Source organism: Varroa jacobsoni, unplaced genomic scaffold (genome assembly GCF_002532875.2).
Source record: "Varroa jacobsoni isolate VJ856 unplaced genomic scaffold, vjacob_1.0 contig00411, whole genome shotgun sequence".
Classification (NCBI taxonomy): Eukaryota; Metazoa; Arthropoda; class Arachnida; order Mesostigmata; family Varroidae; genus Varroa; species Varroa jacobsoni.
In genome coordinates this window covers 144,262-158,790 of record NW_019214460.1, presented here as the reverse complement: position 1 = coordinate 158,790, position 14,529 = coordinate 144,262, and the positions used below count along the sequence as shown (strand labels likewise).

Sequence of the window (14,529 nt, the reverse complement as noted above, 5' to 3'; positions counted from 1 at the left end):
ACATACTATGCATGAAGCTGGCTCGATTAGAGCAAAATCTTGAACTAAAATTAACTCAAATTGGCTAAGGTACGTACTAGCTTTAAGTCTTGTTTCATTTTTTTAAGGAGCAATAATACAACACAATGAACATAATATTGAAATTATATTTCAGTTTTTTGTAGCTATTATGTTAGACTTATTTTCAGTGCGAGCACCGCGATAGGCACTAAAACCAAACTCAGTGGCGGGTGAGTTGTTTCACCAGTATTACTCTATTTCATACTGCAAGATAACAAATATCATTCGGCACAGGTACCCCTAAATTAAGCTGCAGGCTTGACCTAATACTCCTTTAATTTCATTAATTAGCCTCATATAAATTATTACCCATAACTACGTTCAATGATATTAAGTAAGAAAGAAACGCACCAGTAAATATAAATCATTTATACATTTATATTTCTTATAATACTTCATTACTATGTAGTACTCTACGATTTGTCACGACGCTGAGAGTCTTTATATCAGAAGACTAATGCGAAAAGTATGTATTATGTTAAATTGTCGATGCTTTTCTTAGATGCTCCTTCTTTCTATAAATCTATACGAAACAATAAATATATTGTGCAAAAGAAAAGTTTTATATAACAGCAAATATATATCTAATGAATGGATCTCCTCAAAAATTAGTAAGAGGTGACGATATCGATGAGTTTTGAACGACGTCCAGATCAGAATGGCAGTTCAGGACTCGTTGATTTGCTGTGATCATTCACCTCTTCATCGTCCACAGTTTAATCACCTATCTGAGCAAGGTCGTGTGAAGAAAAATCCGATGTCAGAGGTCAAGGTCTCTCAAATCTTTTAGCCTCTGAAGGCGCTTCAGCTCCCTAAGAATGGAAACGACAACAGATTATAACTAAAGCACAATCCATGGGCTTCGTCTAGCGCTTATGATGCTGCTAAGCGCATATCTTAGCTGAATATAGGTAATAGGCTAATTATATTTATAACAATAAATAAGATCGAATCACCTATTCCCTAATGGCTTTCTGCACGATATAGTTCGCCGCGTAACACATCTTAAGCATACTTGGTTATACAACACAGTTTTTTACATTGATGATATATTAGCGCAGGCGATGGTAATCGTCGTTTTGATGTTTGAAACGGTTGTCTGGCGTTGATTTCAAACACTGAAAATAGGGAATAGATTGCTGCCGTTGATTTATGAGCAACTAAATTAACGTTACGCTTTAAGGGAAAAAACTTCTCCCTGTAGGGTCAAAGTATATGGCCAATCGGCTCCATACTTCGCAGATTTTTCAGGATGAAATTCTAGCCACCCACAACCTAAAAGTCAGCCCAATCCGATAACTTTCAAGGATCAATCCAAGTCCAACAATTAGACAAACGGACAGACTTCTAGTAGTGTAGTAGAATAGCTCCTGGCTTTGCCTCGGGCTTATTTTGCCGGTGATTAATCTACTTCACCTGATTCGTTTCCAAGGATAATTAAAAGTATCAGCCGCCTACAAATTCGAAGTTATTCTAACCTAGTTAAGATGTTACCGTTATGAATTCCTACGTAATAGAGAGCGTAGATTTCTCAGGCCAGCGTTCATAAAATGAAAGCTGAACGTTAAAAAAAAAATGTGAATAAGGGTGGGAAGGATAGCCTTGTATTGTGGTTAGAGACACATCCGTTGTGGTAGCACGTGTATACAATTTGGCCAAGCCGTTATATTATTCTATAACAGTCTTAGAGAGAGCTACTCTTCTTATGTGCATTCTGAAGATCAGCATATGCGTCTACCCGTCTTGAGTCGGATCAACTACAAACACTCATCTGTTGATGACAAAGTGCGAGATTCTGTTAGCGAAAAGTGATAAGGAGGGCACAAAGTGTCAGTACAAAGTGGAGTTGCTGACATAACTCACTGTTGAAGCTCCTTTACGGTATCCGTCGCCTGGCGGTCCTCTTCAACGATCTGTTTGACCGTTTCTTCGGCTAATCGTTCATGTGAGTTGTCGTACGTTTTTCTACATAAAAAAATGTGAAGACAATAAAATATGAGAGCTAAAAAATAAATATCATAATGATCTAACGTTCAGTATTTGTACCATTTATTAAAACATGTATAAAGATGTTAAAGATTAAGGGATTTCATAAATCAAAGCTACGGTACTTTTTTGCTATAAAAGTGGCCATATTGAATGTCTATGCTTTCGGCTTAAAAAAAATGTTGAGGTTGAAGAGTATTCTTTTTTATTATTTTTCACCTATTGATATAGGGGATTGTCAAAAGGTTTTTCCAGCTAGACAGTTTTGAGCTCACATATCCTAGGCGTTGATGTCATTTGAAGGCTGAGATTTAATAGCGATAATTCTCGCCTTTTCGCTACATTCGCTATATTTTATCATGTTAAAGATATAAATGTTACCCACCTATAAACAATGTATGCTATTTATGGTTAAAATGTGTTATTAAAAGAAACGGTCCAAATATGGTTCAGGAAATTTCGTTCGGGAAATTTTTATGCGAAAGATATAATAATCAATTCATTACGAAAAAAAATCGACTAAATGAATATGATAATTGAGCAAAATCAATTATTCTATTCATTTAAATAACTGGAGAATCTGATGTGCAGCATGCCTTGAATTGTCTGATATGGATAGGAAGTATGTACCGTAAATAAAACGCGTTCCATAGCTGGATGCTTTGCGGCGCTACTGATGGCCAAATAACTTCATCGAGCGGTTCGTAAAGCGGATTCAAGAGAGGTGTACGTTCCTCTTCCTGGTCGAGAAAGGCCCACAACGAAACTGTCAGCTCGTTTACCTTGAACTGGACACGCTCTCTGTATCCGTATGAAACAAACACACGATATGCTGTTATAATTGATTGGTAAAGGTTAAATTTTTTAGGACAAATTCAATGTCATCTTATAGAAAAATATTTATAATTTGTCTCTGAATTTTACTGAGAGTGTATCTTGGTAACAAAATACATGTTTCTTGATAATTATCACCGTCAGTTTATCAGACCTTATTATGCAAGCTATGTCCTTAGTAGGTATCAGTATTGTTACTTTTACATATAATTATATATATATAAAATTAATCACAAATTTGTGCGCCTTGACGAATGTTTGGCTTTCGTTTTTTTGCTACGTACTTGGACGAGTTACAAAGGAATGTTCCCATTGATGACGCGTAGACATGCGATATCAACAGTATCAAGAAGTGGTCAGTAAACTCGAAACAACACGGAAACTGATAAAGCAGCTACTTCCACCATTATTCCAGATATAACAGACAGAATACACAGAGATATAGATTAGATTTAATAATGACGATCCTATTCAGTACGAATAGATGATCGAGTCGGGGAATCGTAGATCAAAAATATATAGATATCATAGATCAAAATACATTACTATTTATAAACAAGTCTACTGTATTTCATGAGAGCACTCTGCTACAAAAGTGTTTGCTTATAACCGTTTTCAATATACTAGTGTTGAGCTGCGACGCTCTACCTGAAAGACACAATCGAGAAACAGAATAAAGGTGGGCGCGTTATCCTTTCCTTTCGACGAAAATGGGCCATTGGCGTATCGCGATTGGAACGGATGACCCGCACTTAACCATTCACGCTCTATTAGTTCTTGAAATCCTGTATAGCAACCATACAGTTATCAAAAAAACAGAGTATCAGTATGGTACTGAACGTGTGGTAAACCGTCTCGATGCAAACGGCATCGACCTCGCTCATCCAACATACAATGTAAAGGGCCAACTCTATTCCAATGAGAACAATGTAACTGAATTGTCTAGAGGTCTTTTAAGTACATTGAGCCTGTAAACAGTCATGTTACTAATTTATTACATTGATTTGTAAAAGCCGATGCATTCGTTTACGTTTCGAGTTATCTTCACACAGCGTCCATAAACATCTATATAGATCTTGCCGTTGCAACGGCTCTGAAAGCTGAACCTGTAACTGAAAGATCCAGCAGTCACTGGTTGAATCCGTGCCATCTATATACATTAAACGGCATGCGTGATAAGGAAAAAAAACAAAAAATTCAATTTAATAAAACGGGTTTATTTCAGGTTGCTGTGCATGTCGAAAAGAAACGTAGTGATATGAAAGATACACAATATGAATAAAACTTGAAAAAACGCTATAAAGCAATCTTTTGTATTGATACTGCATTTTTTTATGCTAAATTAATATTAAAATATAAGTACCTACGGACATAAAGATGATGTACTAACCATTTATAGTCCGTAAACGGGGTTCAAGAATAACCTGAGCTAGCGATGACACAGCAAGCGTCGAGTTTATACCCAATGTCCCGTGCACCAATACTGAGACACCTGTTTACAAAAAAAGGCTAGTTACGAGAGTAATAACGAAAATATGTGTTCTGCCTTAATAGAGCATCTCGTGCCATAGCGATTAATAGTAGCATTAGGTTTGTGCAAGTTCTAGTGAAACCTACACGTGTACTAAAATGTAGGTCCATATAGCAAATGAAAGCAGACGAATTCTGGATCTTATTTGTTCATTACCGTCGACGTGGAGGCACTGCGCGGTGAGACAGGCGTTCTGCATTACGTCTTTAACGGCTGACAGCCACCCTGAGGATTCAACCCGAGAGAGCCATTTATCCGTTGATAAAGTTTCGTCGCAGCACGCTAAAAGTGTCGCGTAAACAAATAACAACAACGCAATATTGGTACCATGTCGGACATGGGATGTTACAGCAGGACAATGAAACTAGGAAATAACGTAGAGGCCCACTTAGTAAAAGGATGTATTCTAAAAAGATCACTTGGTCTTTTATCACAAAGAATGGTCATTATAAATCCTGTATTGTTATCACGAATCAATTCCTCGAAACGTTTTTATATAATATTCGTATTCATTATCTTTTCTCACAACGTTAACAAGCCTTTTAGAAGATAGTTTGCAAACCGCATTGTAATTGTACTAACTTGTACCGCATGTCTAATTGTCCGGTACTTTAAAGCCGACAGCTCGAATAGAATGCAATGAATTTTATAACATAACATTATTAAAAAAATCTACACTAACATGTACATACCATCAATAAATTTCACGTATGCGTCCGAGCTGAGCTCAACCCGCTTGTTGATCTTTTTCCAAAGTGTATAGTGTGTCTCGGGTTCAATTCCGCCACCTTTGGCGCGTGCTGCTTCCATTTGCTTTACGCTCCGCAAATCAATAATCAAGCCCTGTGCCAGTGCGACAAAGAAGTCCTACATTAATGTTGGCAACTTAGATTATTTGGTCTTTAGTTTATTTGATGTTCTACGTTGCCACTGCGAGCAACACAAAAATACAGGGAACGAACGCCGAAAGCTGTAAAAGGCTTTACCTTCTTGTCTCCTGATATTACATTGCTGAGCAAATTTTCATCGGCTCGACAACGACGCCCGGCCGGTCCTACCAATGGCTGTCCACTGCGTAGTAGAACAGCGCTAGTCGTTGAAGAGCTATACGCTAATACCGGAAAACGACCTCCCTCGCGGAACTGTGAAGATTCTTTTAGAATAATGCGCGCGTACAAGCATGGAGTTTATTGTACTTAAGCTTTGTTAGGTGAAAATTGAGAAAGCAGTACAGCCCCAAATAGTAGCCGCAATGTACAGCTCAAAATAAAATAAAAAATAGCAAATAAAGAACTTTACTTTTTAAAAACCAGTGATCACTTCCCTTGTAGCGAGTCAACTTTTCTAGTGGGTTATATGTGTTTGACCAAATATAAAACTTGGGGATAGGAAGCAACAAAGTCCGTATTTGCAGTACTATGCAATAGTTGCACTCAATTATAGATTTATTATTTTGTCAAGTGAAATCACGTACTAGGAATCGGATGAGTTTACCACTTACCTATGATTTCCTCGTCTGTCGTATCTTGCGGAACTACGACCGTCGTGGGATATGACTGACATATCAGAAAATCCTTGTTCAAGTTACTAACTCGCCAACGGCCTTTGGAAGGCAGGGCGGGAATCTCGCGAGTTGGGGATTGGGAATGATTCTTGAACAGTGGTCTGTAGTAAAATGGATAGCACATACGAACTTCATCTGAAATGTTAAACAGAAAATGTCAAATAGGTATTAAATATTTGAAAAGTGCAGGTAGAGTGTATATATATGCCATTTTTCAAAACGTTTATTATTCCTATTGATAAAAGTTCACGCAAAGCTACGTAAATAACACTAAACGTAAGCGTCTGTTAAAATGTTGCCGACGATTAGTCGCTGTCATACTCTGGCTTAAAAGCTTACTCCCATCAAAAAACGTCAACTGGCTACATATTTAATGAACTCTTACCACCGGTAAGTTTTTTGAGTACGTTGATTGAGTCTACAACTGCTTGACAATTGTCAACACCTGGAATGTCGAGCTTTAACCAGCGAAGATCTTTGCATTTTAGATATAGCATAGTGGAATTCGAACGGTGTTCCACAACGTCGATCATTCGATGTAACACCTGGACGAAAAATCGGTTGAAAGCAGGTTAAAAAGGTGAAAACGTTTTTACTGTCCTTACATAAGTTTATCTTAAGAACTGAACGCTGTCATTTTAATCATGTAAATGACGCCTGTGATATTATTATCTTTACGCTTCGTATCCTCATTACTTTGTAAGATCACTATAGGCCTACGAAGCTACAAAATTATTCTTTAAGGAAGATCACAACCATCTACCTTCGACCTCCATAAAACAAAGTTAGACTAATACTTTGCATCCAACTGTGCTCGGAGATACGACTTCTACATATTATCTGTGTAAATCATGACATGGAACCTGCAGCCTAACAGACCAGTGTACCCATAAATAAGTATTATTTCAATTTGTCAAATATTTCAATCAATCCAAAGCAGGTATCTATGGGAAAACCTTAGGGCAAAAAGCTTCAATGGAAAGTATGGAAATAAAAATAAAATCGCTTACCCATATTTCTTTAGGTTTTACTAGCGGCTGTGACGATTCCCCACCGCCTTTTGATAGTTCGTTACTATTTGGCTTAAGGCAGTCGTGTTCTTCAGTTATTGGCGAAGGCACAGGAGCTACTAACTGAGAAAAGATGAGATTGTATGAAGAAACGACAAGGGTGCCCTCAATTCGCGGCTGGTGGCTCTCGTAGAGAAAAACTTTGTCCACCCTGGTAACCTTAATGTAATCTGTTAGTTCCATTGCGCTATCTGAAAACAGAAAAGCCATGCTACTGCTAGGCACTAATATTGTAAAGTTAAATAAAGTAAAGAAAAATACAAAAAATCTATTTAAACTAATCAATGGTCGCTTAGTCTACGTGTTCGGTAAACAAGCTTCACAAGTTTGATGACCATCGCTTTAAAGCTTTTAGACTGGACGGCGTACTATGTTGCATACATTACGCATGTATGTGTGATACCAAGAATTGTTCCAATGAACAACGTATTTTTTCAACCATAAAAGACACGTATTACTTGCTTTGGCTTATTTTTGCATTCATCTTACAAAACAATTCTACGAAAACTAAGAGGGCATAAAAGATAAATGTTAGTGTCGAAGTTCATCCCAGCCAGGTTTATCGTATATATTTGAGATATGAGTTTATAATGCTTTTGGAAACACTGGAGCACAACTAACGCACGATATTGATCGCTAATAAATTCAGAAAACCAGTTGAAAGACCTGTTTGGTTTGCCGGTAGAACCTCGTGAACTTCACTCTAATATCTTCTATGGCTATCGTATGCGCCGGAATCGCTACCGTCAATTTTACTCCTAATATTAAAAACCATATCTAGTTTTATTATTGCAATATTATTACTATTAGGTTAGCTTGTTGTCTGAATCTTATTCCTACTTTACGTAGGTTGACATCTTTGTACAGAGTTCTGCTTGGCAAAAGTGCCTGCTCCGGTTTACCAACGTTACTGCGATGCTCCGTGACTTAAAACAACTATAGTACAGCTACTTCACATAAGTATACTTTATATAGAGTTCAGACCACAACGTACGATACTTATAGGGTATAAAAACTTAACCGGCGAAATGATACAATGCTAGTAAGATGCATAATGCGAGCTAAATCGGATCAGTTCGGTTTATTTACAAAAGAAAATGGCAGTCTAGACGGCCTAATGTCAAATGTTGGTTTCTAGGTCAATTCGTTTTGTTAAAAGATATCCCAGGCCAGGATTTTTCAAAGAAAGCGCACATATATGTGCTTAGGCAATACGAAAAACTGGTGTCATTACATTAATAAATGATATAATTCTCCCATTTCTCTTACTCATGGCTAGAATGATGTCGCTAACTGGAAAGATGCTAGAACATATGTAAGAATAACACTAATAAAATTCTAAGATTCGTGCGCTAACAAATATTTGAACACCTCTTATGGACCTCATCCTACGGTATTCAGATCCAACGAACTCCGACATCACTCTATTCCGGCTGTTATGTAATAATTCGAATTGGTGCTTCTCGTGTCACAAATTGTACAGAATATAAAATACCTGCCGCATGCATGTTGTAACCGGCATTTCAGCTTGAACACGTATCGACAGCGCTTACAGGCGTATTCGTCATGTGTCCCGCTCCACAACGACACATCAGTAAATATTCAGATACATGTAATATGAATATCACTTTGCACTGCAAGCGAATGGAGGGCTTTGGTGACATCGTTAAACAACCGTGTGATCCGGACTAACGCGAACTAAACCATTGGTACCAAAAGCTGAAAGACATTACACACAAAATAAAGATTCCAAGAACTTCTCTATATCTGTAACCATTAAGGAAAAGTAAAGTAATGTACTCTTCTACGAATTTACCCAGTTGCATAAAAGGGTAATGACAAGCTTATTTTGATCATGGGCATCGCATCATTTGCAACTTATAACTGTTTCCATGTATCTGTTTCGCCTGTCGAAACCTACTTCAATGAATATGTGAATCACCCAAAGATCGGTGAAACTAAAAATCTAAGTAAAGCACAAATTACCCAGGACAGCTCTTAATCATTGATGATAGAAACACTTTTTTATAGTTCAACATATTTGCGTGTTAAATGCAGTTAACCAATATTCCTCCGGTATCCACGGGGCACAGTAAGCAGTGTCGGTGGGAGAGTTTTACCAGTTAACTACCACTACCAATAAAAGAACGTTGATCTTTTGCAACAGCATATGGGATCAATTTGTCAATTAATAACAGAACCATAGTTGCTCTCTAACACATACACTCATCTGATCTGAGACACGAACAATAATACGCCTGAAATCTGGACGTTAAATATATCACAGAATATATAATCAAATTTATTCTGCAGTGACCACGCACGTAATGTTAAACTACTATGGGTTCCCCTCGACAGAAGCTCTAATCCTCGGAACAAGGAAGTTGCGGATTAGTTCTGAACGGATCCACGTTGTTGTTGTCGAGCGCTCCGGCTGATCTTCGCCGTGAGAACTGACAGAGCGTGATCAAGTGCGCGAGAATTGATCGCAATAAGTTAGATTCTATATGTCAGTTTGGGTGTCCATTGATCTTGCTATATTTTGGAGATAGCACTAGAAGAAGTGTCCTTCTTTGATAAAAAAAAGTACGAGATCTTCCTTATGATTGTGGTGAGACTAAAGATGTCGAGTGCTAAAATCGTTTAACAATTATGGGTAGGTTGAACGAAAACCTACAGTTAGCCTATGCTATTTAACGTAATGTTTTACGGCCGATTTCTTTAAGTGATATATTTATATATATATATTGCTTAATAATAAGAAAGGCATACCTTACCTGACGTGATGTTTTTTTTTGTTGAGCAGTGTGTATATTCGCGAACATGTTTAAGATGGTTAGAAGGCCAGGATTTAATTCAGACTACATTTTGACTCGTTAACTTTTTTTTTGCATAAAACTGAAAACTCGATATATATATATATAAGAAGTTTCCTTGTGGGACGGTTTAAGTTTACTTCAGCTAGAAATAAAAAAACAATTTTTTCCATTGGAATAATGGTAGGTGTCGTGAACTTTTTTGTCGACCACTATTTAGTGGACCTAAACTCCATTTTCAAGTTAAGTTAAGCAAATGCTGCCAATTTTTGAAACGTTTGTGTCACAAATTTATCCTGAGATATTTTGTCATATCGTCGCCGCCATTAAAAGAATTTAGGAAACATATGTAATTTGAAGTCGAAATAAAAATAAAATTAGGCCTATTTATATGGAAAACCCTTGCCACTATTATTTTTGCCTTAATTCAAAGCAAATTTAAGAGTTTTTAAGCCGAAAAATGTTTAGAGCTAGTTTTTTGAAATATCTAAACTACTGTTTCAGGTGTCTAACAACAGTTTAATAAGCGGAATAGAAGAAGACAAAATGGAAAAGGGTAGTTGTCAACAGAATTCGCCATCGACGACAGAATTTGAAGAGTCACCAAATAAATTTGCAGTAGCAGACAAGGCATTTTGTCGTTTTTTGCTAACCCTATATCGAGAACGTCCTCGATGGAAATCACTTCAGAATGAACTCGCACCCTTATGGGCACCTCTTTGTGATTATGAGCAGATGTATACCGAGGTAAAGAATAGGCAAAATGGATTATACGATATATTATAGATTATGTGTGAACTTAGGAATCTTGAAATATGTCTCCAATTTGACAAATAAGTAAACGTTTCCGCCGATTTAAGAAATATCTATAGATATATTATAGAAAAAGGCATAGCCAGTTCTTGGCATTGCGTTGGATATGTAGGATTATGTTACCTACGGTATAGCATATCAATATTAAACTTTTGACTCTTCACATATTATTACTGTTAAATGAAAAGTATGGCTTTATGTTAAACAATGACATTAGTTAATTTGACGATGCCAATTTGTGTTCAAATCCGTTTGGTAGTCGTTTAACTCACCTTTTATAAACATTACCCTTTGAACAATGCAGGTGACAGCAGAAAATGCCGAAAAGGTATTTGGAACTCCAGGTGTGCTAAATGAGGACGCATTGAGGAATCTCAAACGGAAGCTGGATATTGCCCGCCATAATGAAATCAATAAACCTAAAACTATAATAACAGGTAGAAGGTCCGAATGTGCGACAGAACACTGTTGTAGATGATTCTTGTTGGTCGTTACGGCGAATGGCCGACACATACACACACAAAATTGAAGTGAATCATACTAACCTATTCATTATTTGGCTTTTCCATCTTACAGCATAATGAACTTCTTTTTGATCCCTAATATTATGGACTTAATCCTATTCGGTAACTTCTTCCACTTTGATCTTTAGACATAGCCCAAGTACGGCTGCTGTTATTTTGTAAGCACATTGTGTGCATGGCATAATTTGGTACGCATAAATTTTGCTATTGCAGAAATGAAATCTGTGTTGAATTCGGTTAGAAACGCACGAGTACAACTTAGCTATGACTTGGCTGGGATTGATTTAGCGGCTTTGGATACCGAAGATAATGAAAAAGGGAAGCCATCAAGTCACTTACGCAGCAGTTATGTGAAAATAATTAAAGATTGTGATGATGTCATTGAGGTAAGATATTTAACGTGAGAAGTACAGTAGAGTAGTTACTGATTAAAGATCCCTGGAATCCTCGAGGTCATCATCAATACCTTCGAATCGCAGTCTCTTAATTAGATACATCTAGTAGACGAAATGAATGACTATTAATTATATTCATGCGCCATCACATGAGCCGATCAACGATTGCCAGTCGCTACTTCTCACGTTAGTAACTGACTACAAAATATATAAAGGATAAAACTTTCACAGCTGCATAAGATGCCTAGCTAGTACTAGATATAATCTGGTAAAGATTATAAACACTTCAGACGAAACAACTCGACAAATACTTGGATACAACATTGAGTATGATGAGCAAGACTTTGGGTGTATAGATTTCCCAAAATCTTGATGTTTAAGATCTCAAAGAATTCTAGTTAATATTTTCTTTATAACATAAGCAATGTAAGAAATATCTTAATAAGCTGGATTTTTTTTTATCGATTTCAGTGTCTGTGGCAGGATTTATCAGAGGTCGATTCCATTTTAAATTCATTTGAGAATCACTTTAGATGGCACGGGGCGGTAATGTCCTCAAGAGATCTAGACCACATTAAAGAGAACTTTTCAGAACGGTCAGCCCAACTTCTCTGTCCACTCCGATGTTATATGGAATTCCAGGGCATCAAATTGGATAAGATTAAGGCAAAAAGTAGTATGCTAGCAAGCTCAGACTCATGTCAAACACCAAAGTCAAGCAGACAACTTAAATAAAAGCTATTACTTCCACGTGTCTTCTTTATTAATTTCACATGTACTTAACTTTAAGTTAACGAATTTACCATAAAATTGTGAAATAAATATTAAAAAATTAGACAATCATTATGCAAAGTCCAACCTCACTATTTCTCTACGATACCTTGAAGACGCGCCTCCATATCCAAGAAGTTGTCAACTATGCTGACGGCCTATTATTTCAAAGTACTTGTACGTTTTATAGATTTTTATTAATTTGGATACGTTTAGTTGAGATTTGTTCACTTACACCATATGCGACATATGTAATAAGGTTATAAAAGTACTGGCAATAAGCGTCTGGAAATATTATTTCTTACCCGCAGTCCAGATTGTCTCCAAAAAGATTTTGAAACACTGTATATCCATAAATTGTGCATGATACGATGAAAGCACATTGCGCCTCGCTGTTTATAGATGATGACTTACAATTATGCTGCTGGTGAATCGATAAGAAAATCTAGTTTAGATCTGCATGTAAGAAACAATTAGAAGGAGTAAGAGATGTCTATACATATCTTGGGTTGGAAAATCCAGAAGCGAGTTTTGGCCTCATATTGTCTGAAAATATTCAGTCGAACGGCGATAGCGACCCTGGTGTTTGCGTCGAAAAATCGAACAACTTACTTGTCAAGTCAATATTAAAAAAGTTGTTCTTCAACATAAAGTGCATCACTTTTTTTAGTTACAGGTATTAGGTATAAAATGAGCTTCCCTGCTTTTCAAAAAAGCTTCTTTTTTCACTTTCTTTCGCTTGTTGTTTATATGCTTATAGAAAGTGTTCTACTTATCCTGCCAACTGCTAGAACAGTATTGGGTTGCGAATATTACTTCAACTCGAAAGCTCTTCTCAAAGATGAATGTTCCAGGCGAAAAAAACTGCACTTCTAACATTTTTTGTAATATACATTTCATCGAGGCCAAAGCACTGCCGGAAGAACCCGAGACATTCGCCTTGCGTACGTCAACGACGCTATAGGCAATAAAACTGCTTAAAAATGGTTTGCCAAGTTTGAAGACGGCTTTTAGACGGGGTCTAGAGAATGCCCCACGCTTTGTTACTTTAGGTTTGACGGCTACTACTTAAAGGCATATTTGAGAAAAAGCAGCTGGCAAACAGCTTGCGAATTGGCCGAAAAAATTGGGGTAGCCATACAACCGTTGTTAACCCATTCAAGTATCTTAGGTTTACACAAGAATTGAAAGCTGAGGCACAAAATGAGTTCCCTAAATTCCTCTCTAGATTTTTGCATGGATTTGTATCACTAAGGGTGGTGTTTAGACGCCAATATGAACCAGAGATCGAAACAAGTGGCTTCAGTAAAGAAGCCAAGCTTTAAGGTCCCATCAGATCTTCGTCAAAAAAAACTTATGCTTTCATCGGTAGGGCCTGATTCACTGGAAACTGCTTCCTACGAACCAGACAGTGTACCGGCACGTCAACCTATTGTTGCGCAATAGGGTATTTAATAAGCCAGGCTATTTAAGAGAAAAAACCCGACAAACGAGGTAACCCATGACAATGTGAGATCACAGACGTCAAGCATCATCAAAGCTGTCCTGCCGAAATTCAAATAGGAGGTTTTATTGCACTAACGATCATTTCCATTGCGCACTGGGCAAAGATTTTCGTAGCCTTATCTTCGACATGAATCAGCATTTCAAAGCATGGTAGAAATGATGGATGCCGTTTCGCTTTTTTGGCGAGAAATTCAGTTGGCGGAAAGATGGGTGAATAATGTCGTAAATAATGGCGGTCCAAATTCAGCCTTTTATTGCATTCTTTCTTACCTTGTTAAACAGCCTCACCATACTGAAACCCTCTTCCGTAGAGTAGAAACACGAATAGTTGTCAATGTAATACGAGCATTTTTAGAATGAACCTAGCGAATTTTACAAGATAGTTTGATGTTGTATTATCACATTACTACCGAAGCCTTTAACATCCAAATCTTTAACATTGTGTGCTAAAATGTTTACTCTAAATGTTCTATCGCCGAATGCCGGACCACTATCATAAACATGTACTAGTACCGAAAAAACTCGATGACAATAAAATCTGTATCTCAAATTCTATAACTGCTCACGATTCCTGCCTCTGATACAGTTTTAAACTCATCGATCATACTTACTAGTGTAATATTAATATTAAGAAGCAGCACCTTTTATCTAAATGTTTC

General features: G+C 37.1%; 2 protein-coding genes across 5 annotated transcripts; one reads left to right on the top strand and one right to left on the bottom strand.

Annotated features, from left to right (window-relative positions):
• Positions 1 to 414: 414 nt before the first annotated feature.
• Positions 415 to 9,388, bottom strand: LOC111271174 (myotubularin-related protein 9). Of its 3 annotated transcripts, none has more exons than XM_022851794.2 (14): positions 9,270 to 9,388; positions 8,541 to 8,764; positions 6,986 to 7,236; positions 6,361 to 6,520; positions 5,913 to 6,110; positions 5,398 to 5,564; positions 5,104 to 5,254; positions 4,568 to 4,693; positions 4,271 to 4,372; positions 3,529 to 3,665; positions 3,165 to 3,274; positions 2,677 to 2,847; positions 1,924 to 2,025; positions 415 to 872 (listed from the first exon to the last, which is right to left on the bottom strand). In XM_022851794.2, exons 2-14 carry the CDS (start codon positions 8,551 to 8,553, stop codon positions 821 to 823), a joined length of 1,740 nt encoding a protein of 579 aa, XP_022707529.1. In that variant the 5' UTR covers positions 8,554 to 8,764; positions 9,270 to 9,388; the 3' UTR covers positions 415 to 820. The 3 variants fall into 3 exon arrangements, with proteins under 3 accessions (XP_022707529.1, XP_022707530.1, XP_022707528.1); XM_022851795.1 differs by having other exon boundaries at positions 9,032 to 9,377; XM_022851793.2 differs by lacking the exons at positions 8,541 to 8,764; positions 9,270 to 9,388 and adding an exon at positions 8,417 to 8,480.
• A 100-nt stretch (positions 9,389 to 9,488) lies between these two features.
• Positions 9,489 to 12,343, top strand: LOC111271175 (uncharacterized). Of its 2 annotated transcripts, none has more exons than XM_022851797.1 (5): positions 9,489 to 9,631; positions 10,366 to 10,608; positions 10,979 to 11,111; positions 11,412 to 11,584; positions 12,065 to 12,343. In XM_022851797.1, the coding sequence occupies exons 2-5, from the start codon at positions 10,408 to 10,410 to the stop codon at positions 12,326 to 12,328; spliced, it is 771 nt and encodes a 256-aa protein (XP_022707532.1). In that variant the 5' UTR covers positions 9,489 to 9,631; positions 10,366 to 10,407; the 3' UTR covers positions 12,329 to 12,343. The 2 variants fall into 2 exon arrangements, with proteins under 2 accessions (XP_022707532.1, XP_022707531.1); XM_022851796.2 differs by having other exon boundaries at positions 9,491 to 9,701.
• The last annotated feature ends 2,186 nt before the right edge of the window (positions 12,344 to 14,529 follow it).

Bases quoted from the DNA above. Each gene is read 5' to 3' on its own strand.
- LOC111271174 (XM_022851793.2), bottom strand. From the start codon at position 8,465: ATGTCGGAGTTCGTTGGATCTGAATACCGTAGGATGAGGTCCATAAGA. The intron at 3,666-4,270 runs GTTAGTACATCA...GTTGCTATACAG, and splicing joins CCGTTTACGGACTATAAATG to GATTTCAAGAACTAATAGAG. The intron at 3,275-3,528 runs GTAGAGCGTCGC...TGGTGGAAGTAG, and splicing joins TTCTCGATTGTGTCTTTCAG to CTGCTTTATCAGTTTCCGTG.
- LOC111271175 (XM_022851797.1), top strand. From the start codon at position 10,408: ATGGAAAAGGGTAGTTGTCAACAGAATTCGCCATCGACGACAGAATTT. The intron at 10,609-10,978 runs GTAAAGAATAGG...TGAACAATGCAG, and splicing joins ATGAGCAGATGTATACCGAG to GTGACAGCAGAAAATGCCGA. The intron at 11,585-12,064 runs GTAAGATATTTA...TATCGATTTCAG, and splicing joins ATTGTGATGATGTCATTGAG to TGTCTGTGGCAGGATTTATC.